This window comes from Colletotrichum acutatum, assembly GCF_030867785.1.
Source record: "Colletotrichum acutatum strain CBS 112980 chromosome Unknown BDZ83scaffold_134, whole genome shotgun sequence".
NCBI classification, from domain to species: Eukaryota; Fungi; Ascomycota; class Sordariomycetes; order Glomerellales; family Glomerellaceae; genus Colletotrichum; species Colletotrichum acutatum.
In genome coordinates, this window is record NW_026849128.1 from 30,512 (window position 1) to 46,527 (window position 16,016).

Here is a 16,016-nt window from a genome sequence, read left to right on the forward strand (position 1 = left end):
TTGCTGTGTCTTCATAACACCAATGACACGGCCGAAACTCTCCTTATATACTTATCCTTTACCAGATGAATCCCATTACACAGGCAGGCACTTTCCACCAGACCGTGTTCAAAGAATGACTCTACGCTGGTCTTTCACCTTGCCGTCCTTACTTACCTTTGAGTACTATATACTTACCTAAACCTTGAGCTCACTCAATCTAAATACTACAAATTACTACACGTCCCAAGCAAAACACTCGACACCTTGGCCCTTGGCCTCCAAGACATTTCATCATCATCATTAGCACGTCCCCAAGTCACCACGTGGGAAATATCGTCGCCGGCCGGCGCCTTTTTCTTGGCCATCTCACCCATACCCTCTCGTCTTTCTCTCTCTTGCAACCGCCCCCGCCTACCTCACCTTGGTCCTCGAGTTGCCGAACCGACCGACCCGGACCGGCGCATTAGTGCTCCAGCAACTTCCTTACGTCCCATGTCCAGCCACCACGAGTCGCGCCTCTCAAACACCAAGCACAGATCCCCTCAAACCCAGCATATCCTTGCGAGCCAAACGCGAAAACGGGCAGACGTTCACTAGATAATGCGGCCAGAAAGAGCCGCGCAATCAATCGGTAGCCGCCAAGCCGGCCACCAAGAGCGTTTAACAAGATACACGAAACGCTCTCTTTAAAAAGTCGCTGCGGCCCTTAAAGTGTCCTGGGTGTTCTCCCAGATTGATCAGATTCAGAAACTTGAGAATACCGCTTCTATTTCCACCGGGCTTGGTATCTTGGCCAAACACCAAGAGCGTTCCTTTGATGAATGCATCTCTCTGCCCCCGTGATCTATGAAGAAATCGTTCTCGTTCACCCGGGATTTCCGACGGCGACCTCTTTGCGGATCTGCGCACTGGGGCCGGGATACATGGTCACTTGAATTGGTGAGATACACTACAGTTGACTCGTGTTACTTTTGTCTCTGTCTAGCCATCTATGCCCATCTTATCATTATTCCACCATTATGCTTCTTGACTCGGTAAACTGCTATGCATTGGGACTCCAGAGCCCCGTGGTATTTCCCTCACTGTCCGCTATCTTGCTATCGTTCTCTACACTTGGGCCTTGGAACTGGGTTTCATCGAAGAGGCATCGGTAATTACAGATCAACCCACATGCTAAACAGAGGAAAGCGGCCCATAGAGAATTGCCCAGGTATAACTCTCCTTCAATTAGTCATGTCTGTACAAATGCGCGCAGCTGGCTGGTGTTAAGATTATCTTGTCCCAGCTGCAAATGCAGCGCCCGGGGACTGCTTTTACGTCGGCCTTCCTCCATCCATCGGCATGAGACCAGGGTACACTTGAACTCAAAATAGGCATCGAGCATCCTTGCACATCTTGGCCCAGCCTACTGCATCAGCTGAGTCGCAACGATTCCTCGCGACGCCGATTCTTCCGCCGTCCTCGCCGGCTGGCCGTTATTGATCGTCTAGGCGTGAGCGGCCGGGGCGGCGGCGGGAGCAGCTTCCTTGGCAGCCTCAGCAGCAGGAGCGGCGGGCGCAGCGGCAACGGGAGCAGCGACAGCAGGAGCAGCAGCAACGGGGTTGGCAATGTTGGCGCTGGTGAGACTCTGCTGGGCAACCTGAATGATGTTGGCCTGGCCGAGGGTGTTCTGGGGGAATCGGGCGTTGAAGCCAATGACGTCGCGGACGGCAGTGAAGGTTTGGGGCTGGACCATCAGGCGCTGAGTTGAGACGAGCCACTGAACACCCTCTGAGCAGGGAGGAGTAGTGAGGGAACCCATGTAGCTGCACAGAAATTAGACATTGGAAACCAGAGAAGACTATCAAACGTGGATTGTACCTTTGGAAGCTGCCGGCGGAGAGAAGCGTGACAACCTCCTGCATGTTCAGCGCACCAGTCTTGGTGACAGTACCGGGCTCCTTGATGGCATCGAGGGAAGAGAAGACGGTCTCGAGAAGGCTGGAAGAAGCGGCCTCAGCCTTGATCGGGTTGGTTCCCATCGCGGGGATAGCTTTCGGGGCTTCAGCTGCGGCTCCAGTGGCAGCGCGGCGGGCCAGCTTGGTGCGGCGCTCGGCAGTGGCGTTTCCTCCAGCAGGAGCAGCTTCGGCAACAGGAGCAGCCTCGGTGACAGGGGCGGCGGGGGCAGCAGCGGCAGCGCCCTGCTCAAGATCGATGTAGGTACCAATGACAGCAATCTCCTGGTTGGCACCCTCGAAGACCATGTGCATTTCCATAGCCATGCTCTTTCCGGCGTCGAGATGCTCGCTGGGCAGGTGGAAGTGGAACTGCTGCAGGGTGAAGTTGCTGCCTCCAACTTGCATCGACCCACCCTTGGCAATAACCTCGACGGTGGTTCCCAGGTTCTCGAACTCGGTGCCCTCGGCCATGTCGGGGATCTCGAGGTTGATGGAGCTTCCAGGGAGAACGTTGAAGGAGCCGGCGACCATGTCGATAGGGGACTGGGTGGTTCCCGTGGCGCACAGCTGGTTGGCAGTAGCATCCAGGGCGACCCAGTTCAAGGGGCCCTTTATGAGATTGTTAGTATTGAGACGCGTAGCTTCTAGGGGAAAAGAGACCACTTACATTGCTGCCGGTATACGCAAAGTTGTTGACCTTGACCTTTCCCTCCTCAGCGCGAGGATCCAAGTGAGTTCCATAGGCACACGAGGCCAGGACCTGAGAGACGGAGGCGGCGAAGAAGCCGAAGGTGATGAGACGGGAAGACATGTTGAACTAAAGGTAGGATACGGGACCAGCGCGTGGGGGGGCCTACAAAGGATCGAAGGAAGGGAAGAATAGAAGCGAGTTACAAAAAGTAGATTATTGAAGAAAACGTATGACCAGCCCTCTAGGGGAAGAAACGAAACGAACGGGAAAAGAAGTTGAGGGTGAAGAAAAGACAGATGATGAAGATGAGAAACGAGATGAACCGAGAGAAGGATTATGTTTGCGTCAAGATGGCATGATGCCTATATACTCATGATCTGTAAGACTGTAATCGAGGGCTGGTTATCTTGATGATCTACCTCACAGGTCCAAGAATAGTATCAATAGGCAAGAACCCATGCGAAGATAGCCGGGGCGGATAAGCAGCGAGAGACGGAATCATGGTGAGGATCTTGGCATGTGCTTCATCCAGGGTGTTGAGGAGCAGTGAGAGGCTCAGAAGGAAAAAGAGAATGGGTTAATGAATGAGGTTTAGGATTCCCTGTGTTTGGGGATGAGCGCCTCCGTTTCCTATGGCATCGCGGGCGTGTTTCTGGCGCAGAATGGGAGGGGGGCTTTCAAGCTTCTCCATCCAATGCGACTGCATGTCATCTGGACTATGGACCAGGATTGATGATTGAGACTCGAGAGCAGGCGGCCAAGGCCGGGCGAGGCTATTGAGACGGAGGAGGAGCCTAGGAGGAAGGCCGTTTGGACAAGAGAGCGGAAGCCAGGGGGCCCTACGACCCTGGTCAAGTTGACAGGATGGGAGTGCGTCGCCAGGGTGAAACTGTCAGGCTCCGGAGGGTTGGACGGGGATGTGGGGAATATGGCCACTTTGTGAGTCTGGTGCTTGGCCAAGTCAATAGCTGTAGAGAAGACCCTTGCGGTGCGCGTTCCACGAGTCTCAATGTGGGAGTTGCAGTGACGGCTGGGGGAGAGAAGCGCTGGTTCGGACGGAGAGGAAGCCCCCTTCCCAAAGATGATCTTAGCGGTGATCTTGTTGAGACGACGGGTTGGATATCAACACCATCATGGTAGGTGATGCTGAATGACTGCATTTACCCAAGTGATTTCCAAGAAGCGGGAGGGCGGCTAAAAATAAGCATTTGGAAGGATCGACGACAAGAGCAGCGTTGGCCAAGTCGAAGCCGGAAGAATATTATATGCGGGAGTGATGTCTAGGGGAAGACGGAAGTCAAGAATTGAGGCTCTTTGTCCAAGAGGCCGAGCAATGCATCCAAGAGAATACCAAGAGCTTGGAAGGCGGGGAGCAGCAGCATTTGCCACTGGAGCACGAGACTCGGACATTCAGACACTAGGTACCTTACTCAGTACCTAAGGTACGGTATGGAAGGTGCCAAGGCAAGGTGGGCATTTGGTACGTATCTCTCGGACTTTCCCTGAACCACGTGTTACGGGCAGGCTGAGCAGGGAAGGAGGGAAGGGACTGCTCTGCACTGAGTTATCCGTGCTTGCCTACTATCTTCCTCAAGAAGGTATCCGCAGGTGGGTGAGGGCGTTAGAGATGTAAAGAAAAGCTGGTAGGTGCGATGCCTGCGGTGAGGCCTGGTCTGGGTAGCAACTGCAGGTTAAGAAAACTGCAAGCATGCTCTCTCCTTCTGGCTAAGGTAAGGTAAATGAGTAGGTATGTCAGGTCAGGTAAGCCTGGCAAGGTAGAGTAAAGCTGTAAAGATCCATCGTTCCTGCTCTTACTCGTACGCGTGGCAGATTTGGCAAGAGTAAGGAAATGTAAGGAAGGTACTGTGTGATGGCAGGAAGCAACCAGGGATGAGGCAGCCGTCAGAAAAAACCTTGTTCACCATTGGTAGCGCTCTAAACCTTAACAGCCTTTAAGCCATGCACGACCTCCTGCTCTTGCCTGTCTCTGTCACGCTGACTCTGTTCGGACGACCAAGGGCATTCGAGCCCACTTTTCCCAACCGTCACCGCGTGCTGAGACGACGCACAGGACACACAGCAGCCAGTTCCAGACCGCAGCAGGAAAGAGCAAGTCGACCGCATGGCAAGACCCGGTGTGAAGCTGAGGCACCTCAGATGAAGCACGTTCCTGCCTTACACATATTGCACTAAGGTATGAATCCCTCCCATCTTTCTTGCTTGCGTTGCAGCCAAGCTACGGTCTACGGGTGACGACTGAGGAGAGCCCGACAACATGTCTGACAGACACGCTAAGACTGAAAAGACGTTAGATCCCGTCGAGAGGGGAGAGGCTTGTGAGAAGGGATGACAGGAAGAAGGGGTAGGGAGAAAGAAAACAGCTGATTTTTGCAGGGCCAAGAGCTTAAATGGCTGCCAAGTCAAACTGGGGGCGGAAGTGGAAGGGGGCAACTTGGTGATGGCTAGCGATATGTGAGCCGCCACCATGTAAACAGCAGACAGAGAGGATAACGTCCAGAACGTCCAGAACTGACTAAGCTAAGCGATGGGGGGACTGCCAATGAGGAAGCGTCGTGATGTGGGAGAGCGCCTGGCCGGTGTGCACCCTAGCGTTCCATCCAGGCGGTACACCGCTGGAAACATCTTCCCTGTCACGGATAACTTGCCTTGAACCAGGTTACCCGACCGCTAATCCCCTCGCTTGATCCGCACTGCAGCGCCTCTACCTGCTGTGCTGCTGTAGTGTAGGTACTCCATAGGCCGCCTACCAATGGAATGGACCGCTTTAGGACTGCGTTCGCCGGCCGCGTCTCTCGCCAAGTCTTGCACCTCCTGACTTCTTCTGGGCGCGTCTCACGCCTTTCCAAACTGCCGGGGCCTGCGACAAACCTCCACCTCCGCATCTCAACTTCACCAATTGTCTTCCACGACGTCGCCTGCGCGGTAGCATTCGTCTGCTCTTCAGCCCCGGTCCCTCCCCTTCTCTACCAGCTACGCCAGTCTACGACTCGACCTACCTTGTTACTTGCCTACCGTCTACGGTCTACGGAGTACAGAGTACGGAGTGCGCCCTCAAAGTTCGGACTTGTACAACCCACGCAACTATCCATCACCAATGCCACGCCTCGCCGTACCCCATCCGTCAGCCATGCCATCCCTCTCCGCGCTCCCGCCGACCGTCTCGACCACCCCGTCGGCACCGCCTGCCTTCATCTGAAGCTTCTTGGCGCGCTCCAGACGTCAGACGGCCCCTCCTTTGGCGCCAAGTCCCAGCGTCTACCGGAACCGCGTCTGATGTTTTAGCGACGACATGGGAACTCGAGAAGCTATCCCCATTTTCCTGAGTCTCTCTGTCTCTCACAGGCTCACCGCTCACGGTCTCAACCCAGTGCTTGCCTGCCGGCCGGCCTTTTGACTGTGGTCCCAACTGAACGGCCTGCTTCTCGATCCCCACAGAGAGCAGAAAGAGTTACCCTCCTGCTGGGTAGGCCTGACGCTCTGCCTCTCTTTCCCTCTGCCCCGACCACTGAACGGTACGTCCTCGGTGTCCGGCGCGCAACTTGCTCAACTCGACGTTGGCGCTGGTCTTCGCTTTCGCTATTTGTTTGGGACCCCATCTCTGCCGACGACGTGCCAAGTCGCCCAGCGTTTTCGTCTCCATCATCAACAAGAGAACTCAATCTGAATGCGACGTCGCCCCTAATGTCCAACGACAGTCTTCAGCAGAGTCGGCTTGGCGAATCCCGAATGCCGTCTTGGTGGCCAAGGACGTCGTCATCTTCACCATCACCAAGGGTTTTCAGCCAGTTTTTCTGCAACGCATAAACCACGCAGCTGGTGACTGGTCACCGGCGAGCGTGAGCCAAGACGACTTCTCCTCATATTTCGTCAGCACCGCCCGTAACCTTCGGCTTGTCACCGTCAGTCGGTTCATCCAACATCCGCAAGATCTGCGTTGTCTACGCTGTCACTGTCACTTGACCCAGGATGAACCGCATCACGGCTGGAACGTCTCAGTGAGAAACACTGGCGTTGCTTCTCTCGCCACTTAAGATTCTGTCTACATGGAACTCGTGTATCGATTCCGTGGCTCTGAGCATCTATCTGAGGAGGGACGCAGTGAGTCGAAAGGCAGCAGGCGAACGGAATCTGCCACTCCTTCAGAGCAACGGATCCTATAAGCATGATAAAGCCGCGACAACGGCAGTCATGACGCAGTCTTTCCAGAGTAGATCGGCTTGGCTGGTAGCGAGAGTAATGAAGTGCCCCTGAACATTAGAGCCATACTTCTTCATTTCAAAGGAGAAGCTAGGCTGAACATACGCATCCCTCCCGGCCCTCGCGCCCCTCGCGTCCCTCGCATCCCGAAGCAGACCATTCGCCCCAATTCGGACGCCAGTTCTCTGTTCCGGCTGATGGACTGAGAAAATGTGCTCCGTACTCCGTACTGCGGATACCGACGCCGCCAAGCCCTTACCGTTGCGTTGAGAGCAGCTAACGTCGTACTAGAACTCTTCTCCGCATGTTGCAACCTAAGCAAGCTTGCTTCTGCCCCTTGTAGTGAGACATCCTTAAATCTTCCAGGGCTGGAAATTGGCGATTGGTCCTGTCCAGGTCGTACTTCTCGGCGTCTCGAGGTTCCATTGTGCCCTGCAGCACTTGGCACTTGGCTGCTTGTCCCGCCGTGCCTCTCCGCTCGCTAGTGCAAGCCTCTATTGTCCGCCGAGAGACACCAGCAAAATAAGCTTCTACTGCCCAGGCCCTGATCGCAATAAAGTGTTGATAGTGGCTGTAAGTGAACAATACCAGGCGGAAAAGTAGAAAGACTGGCATTCAAACGTGGCAAACCATTTTCCCATCGCCAGTCATCGTATTTAAGTCAAGTCATATGCCGCCAGATGATCCTTTCTTTTTTCCCCCCTTTGAGCACTTTTCAGATTTTGATCATATCGTATACGAATACTCAGCCCATGATCGACGACTCGAAACGTGGAGGCCCCCTTGATGATGGAGAGCGCGCGCGAGACCCCAGCTGCGTATCACGAAACATTGGTTCATTCTCGCCAAACTTGCTTATTGGTGGACACAGGAGGCGAGGAGACGAGGAGTCAGCTTTGAAAACTTCAAGACTGCGGATGCATCTCCTGAGTTCCTGACGGGTAGTTCGCGGTTTACTTCGCCATAGGTCCTCCCGCTTATTCATGGCCTCGTGGATCTCACAAGAGTCATTGACGCTGACTCAGAGAAAAGACGACGCAGAATTTTATGGCGAGGTATTACTGCTGAAATAGGTGCATGCAGTCTGCAGATGACGCCGTAATGATTCTGCGTCATCTTTGGGCGTTCTCCGGGTTTTAGGTGAGCGTGTAAGCTCATTTTCGCACTGACAATTTCCAACTCTGTTGTTTCTCCGACGGGATAGATTACACCCCAACCCGCTGGCCAAACAAGATTAATCCGGACCGCGTCACAAACCCTTTCCTCAAGACAAACCTTTTATCCCGAAAATCGTGCACCTTTGTAGAATCAATGATTCATCATGTTCGAATTTCTCTAACAAAACGGGGTGAGGGGAAGAGGACATCCATTACGTACCACTGAGAAATGGTGAGAACTGGAAGAGAGCACTGGCACCACGAGCTGCTGACCGGAGGCCCACTCATTCGGCCGGCGACCGCGGAGAAGTGGAGCATTTCGCTTACCGGATCGGGAATGCGAAGGGGCGCAAACTCCACCGCTACTCCCGCGCCCGGATGTTCGGCTTTCATAGCTGAACACACGAGTCCCCCTCAGGCTTGAAGTGGTCTCGATATAACAAGTGTTGGGGTTTTGATGTGATTGGCTAAGTCAGTGAGGGAATGTACAATGATTAACTTGAACCCCCCCCCCCCCATCGATAAGGTAGGCAACACTACAGGCCAGGTACCTAAGATAGAGATGGATGCTCCGATGGGCTTGCAGCTGGTGTTCGTTCCTTCCCACTAGCGCGTCAGCAAACTCCGCTTTCTGCTATCCCGATGGTGCTAACCCGGTGAGGAATGCGAAGCTATCCGAACCTCCTGGAAATGATGTATAAAAGATGAATGAAATCATTCGAATGAATGAATTAGAAGTTGTTTGGGATTCTGTTCTAGTCCAAGGGAAACTGCTCTTAGATTTCCCTCTCACTCACACTTTTCTTTACAAAATTCCAGTCATACAATAACATAAAACACCTACTATACAAGATGGTCACCCGCGCCCAAGTCCAAAACTCCAACAGCCACCTCACATCCCAAACCGCGCCCCAAACGGCCGTCTTCTTAGGGGGCACGTCGGGCATCGGCAAGCTTACCCTCATCGAGCTCGTGTCCCTCGGCTTTCCCATACGGGTCTACATCGCCGGCCGCAAAGCCACGGAGCCGGCGATGAGACCCGTGCTCGAGGACCTGCGGCGCAAGAACCCGCGGGCCGAGTTAATTTGGGTTGAGTCCGAGGTATCGTTGCTGGTGGAGACGAGACGAGTGTGTGAGGTTGTTAAAGAAAAGGAGACGAATCTTGATTTTTTGTGTTTGACGGCTGGGTATGCGCCTTTTGGGGGACGGAACGGTGAGTTTTGAGAAATTGTTTGCTTATTGTTGTGCAAGATGAGAGGAGAGGTATCTGGATGAGTAGAGTGAAGTTACTGATTTTGTGTTAGATACCGCGGAAGGGATAGATGTCTGCCATTCTCTGGAGTATTACTCCCGCATGCTCGCCACTCTACACCTCCTCCCTCTCCTCCGCGCCTCCGCCTCCGCATCCGAATCATCCCCCGGCCCAAACCCCTCCCCGCGCGTCCTCACCGTCCTGGCGGGCAGCATGCTCTCCACCCGCATCGACGCAACAGACCTCAACCTCACCCGCTCGTCGCCCAGCAACAGCAGCAGCAGCAGACTCTTCGGCTTCAAGACCCAGACGCACATGGCAACCATGAACACCCTCTTTTTAGATAAACTCGCCTCCGACCCGGCTAACGCGGGGGTTACTTTCGTACATAACTGGCCCGGGGCGGTGGACACGGGGAACATGGCGCGGTATCACACGCCGACGTGGTGGAGTCCGTTCCCGTTGACGAATTTGTTGAAGCCGTTGTTTTTGGTCATGGGGTTTGATGAGAGGGAGGCAGGGGAGAGGCATGTTTATTTGGCGACGTGTGGGAGGTTTGGTGGGAAATCGATAGGGGGGGAAGAGGGAAATGGGAAAGACAAAGGAGATAAGAATACAATGGGGGAGGAGGGGAGGAATGGGTTGTTTTTGGTGAATCATAAGGGGGAGGTTTCGTATAGTGAGAGTGCGTTGGTGGAGTTGAGGGGGGATGTGCAGGGGAAGGTGTGGGATTTGACGATGGAGATTTTGGGGCCGTTTTTATGAAGTGCTTTGGTTGATGGTTTTTAGGGAGGATTTCATGGGGCGTTTTCGTTTCGTTTTTGAGGCATGAGTGGGAAGATTGATGTGGTGTTTCTATGGTTGCGGCTGGGATCATCTGCGCGAATGAATTGTCTTCTACTATACAGCCATAACGGATCCCTAGTACGTTGTTCTGGATGAATGTAAAATGGTTCCGGGTCATTCGAGAAGATTGTTTCCAGCGAGATCACTCAATTTGTCGGGACATAATCTAGCTATGGTTCTGCTCTCATGCTGAATCCAGTCTTATCCTCTTGGGGGCAATACCTAGCGTCATCTTCGATGTCGCGTTAGATTGTAGACTCCCTTCAACTTTGATCTTCGAAGGCTGTGCTGACCATCTAAATCGTAGAGCCGTGCCGAGCATGAGCTCCTAAACTCTGGCCTTATGAATCCCCGTCGACCTCGTAGTTCGATTCGAGAGCCACAGCTTTCAGCTTGGGAAAAGATCGTGACGACACATGGATGAAGGACGTAACCTCCATATTAGATTTTCGAGAAACGGGTCTCGATCCCTTGGTCTAAGAAGTCTACTTGTCAATCCGCCGGCTTCTATCTCTGGATCCACTAACCTTCTCTACGATAAGTAAAGGCAATGTATCAGGGTGCTCTTTTACAGGGCGGCCACTAATGCTCATGCTTTAGTCTGAACCCAACTTGATAACGGGAGCTTAGGCTACGCGTATCCCAAGGGCTGGAAACTACTAATATAGCAGGAGTGCTTCAGTTCACTTGGCCAAGACGGAGCAATGATGCGCATCCTTATCAGATTGTTCTCTCCGTGTACAGTTTGGGCCACATGCCAGGTTGTAGTTCCATGCACAGTTGCGCGCTTCGTATGTGATCACTAGGTAGATCATTTAATTAGGTCTGAGGACGAACTTGTTTCAACCAAAATCAACAACGATGTCGCAAGTACAATTCAACATTCTAGTATCCTATATTGCCCCATGTTGCTAAACGCCATGGGGTATGTGAGCCAGATGTTTCCTCAAAAACCAGCTCTTCTTCGGAAATACTGTCAGTTTCCGTAGCTTGAGATCCCATAGCTCTATCATCCTCCCAAACGTCTCACATTCTGCTTAATGATCCGTGTAAACTCGACTTAAGCTTATTTGCAAACTCCCTCTGTCTGAGACAAAACGGGCCTATCCAACGCCGACCGGCCGGCGTCTGACACTCTAGGTGGGGTAGGGAATCGGGACTCTTTAGATGCGGAGTAGCAATCAACGCCATACGCATACGCCTTAGCGTTGGTAAGTGGGGGACTCAACGTCAGCGCCATCGTTCGCAACGGCTCCAAGCTTGGCTGCGACTTCACATGCACTTAATAGCGTCGGGTTAGGAGAAAGAGGCTGGGAAGCTTTAGAGGTTCAGAGAGCTAGATATACTAGGCAGTTCGGATAGAGGAGGGGCAAGATGGAGGGTGGGATGGAGGGGCGAAAGGGTCAGCCCGCAGCAGGATGCAACCCTGCAACTCAAGGTCATTCGGACGGAACTTTCTTTGGTTGTTTGCATACCGGCCTGCTCATCGATACAGCGAACCCGGGTTCATCGTGTTTAATTCTGTTCTGGTCGTCGCCAACGGAGAAGACCAACACCATGCCATCCACGTCCTCGTGACGATACCGCCGCCGGGGATCTCGACCACGTCATCAGCGTGAGGCTCAGGCGCCTACCACTCACCGATCAAGTCCGATCAAGATAAGAGATCCACGACAAGCTGCCACCTCCAAAGGTATCTTCATCACCAAGCCTTGTAAGAAACAAGGCTGGGCGGGAACAAGTAAGCCCATACGAAACACCATGCCCTTCCCAGTCCTCTCCAAAGAACCCATCCCAGGCCTCTCCCTCTCGGCAGCAGGCCTCGTCGCCCTTGCAGACCTACAGACCATCGCCAACCGCACCGCGCTGACGGGCACGTCGTCGTGGTTCGACGCATTGGTCCTCGCGCCGGGATTGCACTATCAGCAAGCGGCCGATAGTGTCGCGGGGACCAGCGGTGCTGTCACGGCCCAGACATCCGCTGCGTTCGGCTACGGAAGTGCCGCCGCGGGAGGAGGGGGAGGAAACGGCGGTGCCGGCATCTTCGGCACGCAGGCACTACCCGGCGGACGGAAGAAGGACGTTAAAGTGACGAATCCGGGGATGCTGCTCTTCCTTTCACGGCTTGGGGTCCAGGAGGAGCGGGCGCGGGAGAAGGAGCTCAAGAGGAGGAAGCTAGCCGGCGGTGGTGGAGTCGAGGCCTTCGGGGCCGGAGGAGTAGGAGGCGGAGGAGGAAGCGGGGAAAAGATCATCACACTCGACGTCGGCACCTTAGCCACCAGCCGGAAACGGGGCCGAAGCCGGAGCCAAAACCGACGCGGCCGGGCTTTTGAGCACGATTCGGAGTGGGAGTTTGAGCGGGGCAGTCACTTGCTGTACCTTGCGAGTCCGGTTCTTACGTTTGCTGCGTTGACTATCATGATTTTACTAGCGGACTGTGAGTTTTCTGTTTCTTGGTCGTTTTTCCCACGTCTCCTCCCTTCTGCATGGTAACCCACTGCGATCGTTCGATTTCCACCGACCCCCTTGTTCACGATCTCTTCTCCCACAATCAATCTCAAACTAGATCTAGACGGTGGAGTGCCCTTCCGCGATGAAACTGACAAAAGATCAAGGGTGGGGTCTCGCATCGATCCTAGCACTCATCACATCCCGCCTCCTAAACATCTACATTATCAAACAACGCACCCCTCCTCCCCCGAGCCCAGCCCCGGCACCACCCACTCCATTCTTCACCAGCAACGGCAACGGCGGCATATCCATATCGTCTTTACCGCCAAAACTCACAGAATACCTCATCCCCCTAACCCCCTCCCTCAAAATCCGCATGCGCGGCCCCGCAGAAGACCTCGCCGCTTTAACAACAGATGCCTGGCTCCTCGCGAAGACGGCCGCGCAGGGGTATCTCGAGGCAACGGCCAAGCTGGCAGTGTACGTCGTCGCCATATTCAGCGGCAACGTCTCGCAGGCGGGGAATCTAGTGCTGCTTGTGCTGTTGCTGGGGAGCGCGGGCTTGTTGGGGCTGAGTAATGGGTGTATGAAGGGGGTGAGGGGGAAGGGGCGCGTGGCGAGAGTGTGGCATGGTGATGATGGTGATGGGCCTGGTGGTGGTAGACGTGGTGATGGTGCGGGAAGTGGGGGGCGGATTGGGAGAGGGGAGACGGGGAGGACGACCAGGCCACGCGGCGGGTGGAAGGGGGACAAGGAGGAGGGGGATGGGATTGGGGATCCGGATTGGGATTCACAGGTTGGGAGGGTTGTGAGGGATCCGTATCCTTTTGAAGGGAGTGTTGATTATTCATAGTATAGAGGGATGTGGTGAAGCTGAGGTTGATTTGAATCGTGGGTATATGTAAACGATGTCTGTTAGACGTAGTAAATTGTCATGGAGTTGGATTAATGACTTTAGGTAATGACGTATGTAGTTGTATACTAAGATACTTCCAATTCTGAATGTCTCTCATATACTAGAGAAGTGAGGCTGAGAGCGCTTAAGGACAGAATAGAATCTTGGCTACTGCTAGTACAGAGACTAGTATGCATCCCCATATCACGAGATTTCCAGAGGGACATTCTTCAAACTTCAGTAGTAGCCGCCGCCATGAACCCAAGAGGAAGATTTCTTCCCGAGGAGAATCGACAACAAAGGAGTCGGCATCCCATCCTCTCTCTCCAATAACCCCACTGTCCTCGGAAGCATCCTTCAACAGCATCACCACTCATTCGCATTACAGCCCATCACCCGCCGACTAGGATTCCTCCCCCTAACAACACGCACAAGAGACAGCCGCGAACTATCATCATCCCTCTCAGCGCACCTTCTCCTCCATTCCGTATTCGCCAAAATATCCCGCGCAACACCCCACCGCTCCAGCTCACAGGCGTCATTGAACTCCCGCTCCCGATGCTCCATAACGAAAGCAGGACACCCGGCCTCGACCAGTATCCTCACAGCCTCTTCATCGCGCATATCACGATCAGCCACAAACGCCTGTCGCTGCTGCTCCGTCATGCCATCAGGCAAGAGGCGGTAATTCGCCTGTAACGCGAAACCGAGCGCATTCACCAGCGTCTTTGCATTGTCTTCTAGGCGATCGCCTGGACCCAGGAGCAAATGCGGGCGAAAACCCTGCGCCCGAATCGGGTTGTGGGCGTCCATGGAGCTGTACGTCGTGCGGACCGCCGTGCGTCGGACGTCAGCGCCGCGGTCGAGTAACAGGCGAAGCATCGCAGTATCCCGGTTAAACGCCGCCCAATGAAGGGCAGTCAGACACGAGCCCGTAGGCTTGTTGTCAGTCATTCTGTTGACGGCGAGGGACTTTTCGATGCCGTCGTTGGCGTTGATATCCGCGCCGCGGTCCAGGGCGGCGATAATACCTTCACGAAGCCCTCGTATTGTGGAGAAGATGAGGATGTAGGAATACAACCCGCTCGGATCTGTCTGTGAGGTCGGGCTCATGCTTGCGTTTGTGCTACGGGAGGAGTTGCTGCGCGCATGGGACTCTAGCATGGGTGGGATCAACTCTCGGAGTCTGTCGTTGAGGAGGCCTAGGTAGAAAAGCTCTGCGAGGTCTGGCATGGTTGGCTTTTGTGCCTCGTCCGGTTTTTGGGCCTGGGCGGTGTTTGGGGTTGGTGATGGTAATACCGGCAGCCCCAGCCGCTGCAGCTCTGATGGCGACGGTCCGCCATTTCCCAGGTCTTGAAGATTACCGCGTTTAGCCTCCGGCTGGAGGAACTGCTCTATGATGACAAGCAGGACCTCCGCTGGCAGATTCTGGAAGCGGCTGCGCAGACAGCCGAGGCCGTTTGATGTTCGCCATGTTGGGCGATGGAGGAGATGGGAATCTTGTTGCTGCTCGTGTGTATTCGCCATTTCGGTCTATCCTGTCTTGTGTATCTGCAAAATAGTGGAGAGAAAGGTAAAGTGATAGTCTGTGATGCGGATGCGGTGGTTATGGGGGAAGAGTTGTCCGACTCCTTTGTTGAATTTTCCAAGTCTTACTTTGTGATCAACATCTCCTTTTCGGAGATGGGTACTGGAAGATCGAAATGGGGAAAAGTCAAACCTTTCGGAGATGCGGGCTCTTGGTGTATGATTATCTTGCAAGGTAAAGTAGGTGCTGTACCTTGGGGTCCTAACTGATTCACACACTTGAACAGTACTTCAAGACACAAGGGAGTCATCCTTGGGATCATTGGCGCTTAAGTGCTCGTAGTCGTCGCTGCCAGCGTCTATTTCGTTCATGGGCTCGTCGACGGACTCATGGGGGTTGTAGTCAAGCGAAAGGGGGAGAGGGGGGTCGTTGCTGGATGGAGACGTCGCGAAGAATTGCGCGAAACGTTGTCGAGAAGCAGGCAAGACTCAGTTTCTATTCAATACAAAACCTACCTTTGCAAACACCGCCTTTGCTCCTAGTTGATCCTTCTGTCACCAATCTGAGTCTTAAGATTAGTCCGTAGCAGAAGGTCAGATCACGGAACAACTATGCAAACAGTACAGACATATTAAAGCGTGTCCTCCGAATGAAGTTCTCCGGAATATGTTGTGGACCAAATCACTCACTCATGACATGCTCCCAACTCCGCGTTATCGACGTCACTTTATCTTGAAAATCAAATCAAGCAGAACGAGACGAGTGTGAAAGAGGCGTGTGGCCATGTGATTCCCTTCTACCAATTACCCGTTAAAAACACCATGCCGAACCCCCCCAGTAGGCTTTTTTGTCTTTTGTGACTGACCAACCCCCTTTTCTACTCCACGCTTGAACGACAAGAAATCAGGGTATATATACCAAATTCCAGAACAAGATTCGCGCGCTTCCCTGATCACCCTACCCACGAGCGCCTCATAACTACCCAGTACGCCTCAAGTCCGCTGATAAGAAAACAAAAAAAACACAAAAACAAAACAAAACTCTAATGGTATAGTGAAG

General features: G+C 53.7%; 5 protein-coding genes across 5 annotated transcripts; 2 read left to right on the forward strand and 3 right to left on the reverse strand.

Moving 5' to 3' along the window:
- Positions 1-1,468: 1,468 nt before the first annotated feature.
- BDZ83DRAFT_656176 (alpha carbonic anhydrase) lies at positions 1,469-2,730 on the reverse strand (the record flags this gene model as incomplete). Its single annotated transcript, XM_060510854.1, has 3 exons — positions 1,469-1,787; positions 1,843-2,528; positions 2,587-2,730. The coding sequence occupies 3 exons, from the start codon at positions 2,728-2,730 to the stop codon at positions 1,469-1,471; spliced, it is 1,149 nt and encodes a 382-aa protein (XP_060359852.1).
- A 4,220-nt stretch (positions 2,731-6,950) lies between these two features.
- Positions 6,951-7,626, reverse strand: BDZ83DRAFT_77429 (uncharacterized protein). Its single transcript, XM_060515417.1, has one exon. It carries the CDS (start codon positions 7,441-7,443, stop codon positions 7,105-7,107), a length of 339 nt encoding a protein of 112 aa, XP_060359853.1. The 5' UTR covers positions 7,444-7,626; the 3' UTR covers positions 6,951-7,104.
- A 1,211-nt stretch (positions 7,627-8,837) lies between these two features.
- Positions 8,838-10,002, forward strand: BDZ83DRAFT_589014 (uncharacterized protein; the record flags this gene model as incomplete). Its single annotated transcript, XM_060506195.1, has 2 exons — positions 8,838-9,198; positions 9,290-10,002. 2 exons carry the CDS (start codon positions 8,838-8,840, stop codon positions 10,000-10,002), a joined length of 1,074 nt encoding a protein of 357 aa, XP_060359854.1.
- Positions 10,003-11,844: 1,842 nt separating this feature from the next.
- BDZ83DRAFT_763274 (uncharacterized protein) lies at positions 11,845-13,511 on the forward strand (the record flags this gene model as incomplete). The annotated part of the gene is made up of 4 exons (XM_060515215.1): positions 11,845-12,276; positions 12,331-12,520; positions 12,699-13,175; positions 13,239-13,511. 4 exons carry the CDS (start codon positions 11,845-11,847, stop codon positions 13,385-13,387), a joined length of 1,248 nt encoding a protein of 415 aa, XP_060359855.1. The 3' UTR covers positions 13,388-13,511.
- Positions 13,512-13,634: 123 nt separating this feature from the next.
- On the reverse strand, positions 13,635-14,956 carry BDZ83DRAFT_734584 (uncharacterized protein; the record flags this gene model as incomplete). The annotated part of the gene is made up of 1 exon (XM_060512948.1): positions 13,635-14,956. One exon carries the CDS (start codon positions 14,954-14,956, stop codon positions 13,796-13,798), a length of 1,161 nt encoding a protein of 386 aa, XP_060359856.1. The 3' UTR covers positions 13,635-13,795.
- Between the last annotated feature and the right edge of the window lie 1,060 nt (positions 14,957-16,016).

Excerpts from the sequence above, each read along its gene's own strand:
- BDZ83DRAFT_77429 (XM_060515417.1), bottom strand. The coding sequence starts at position 7,443 with ATGCCAGTCTTTCTACTTTTCCGCCTGGTATTGTTCACTTACAGCCAC.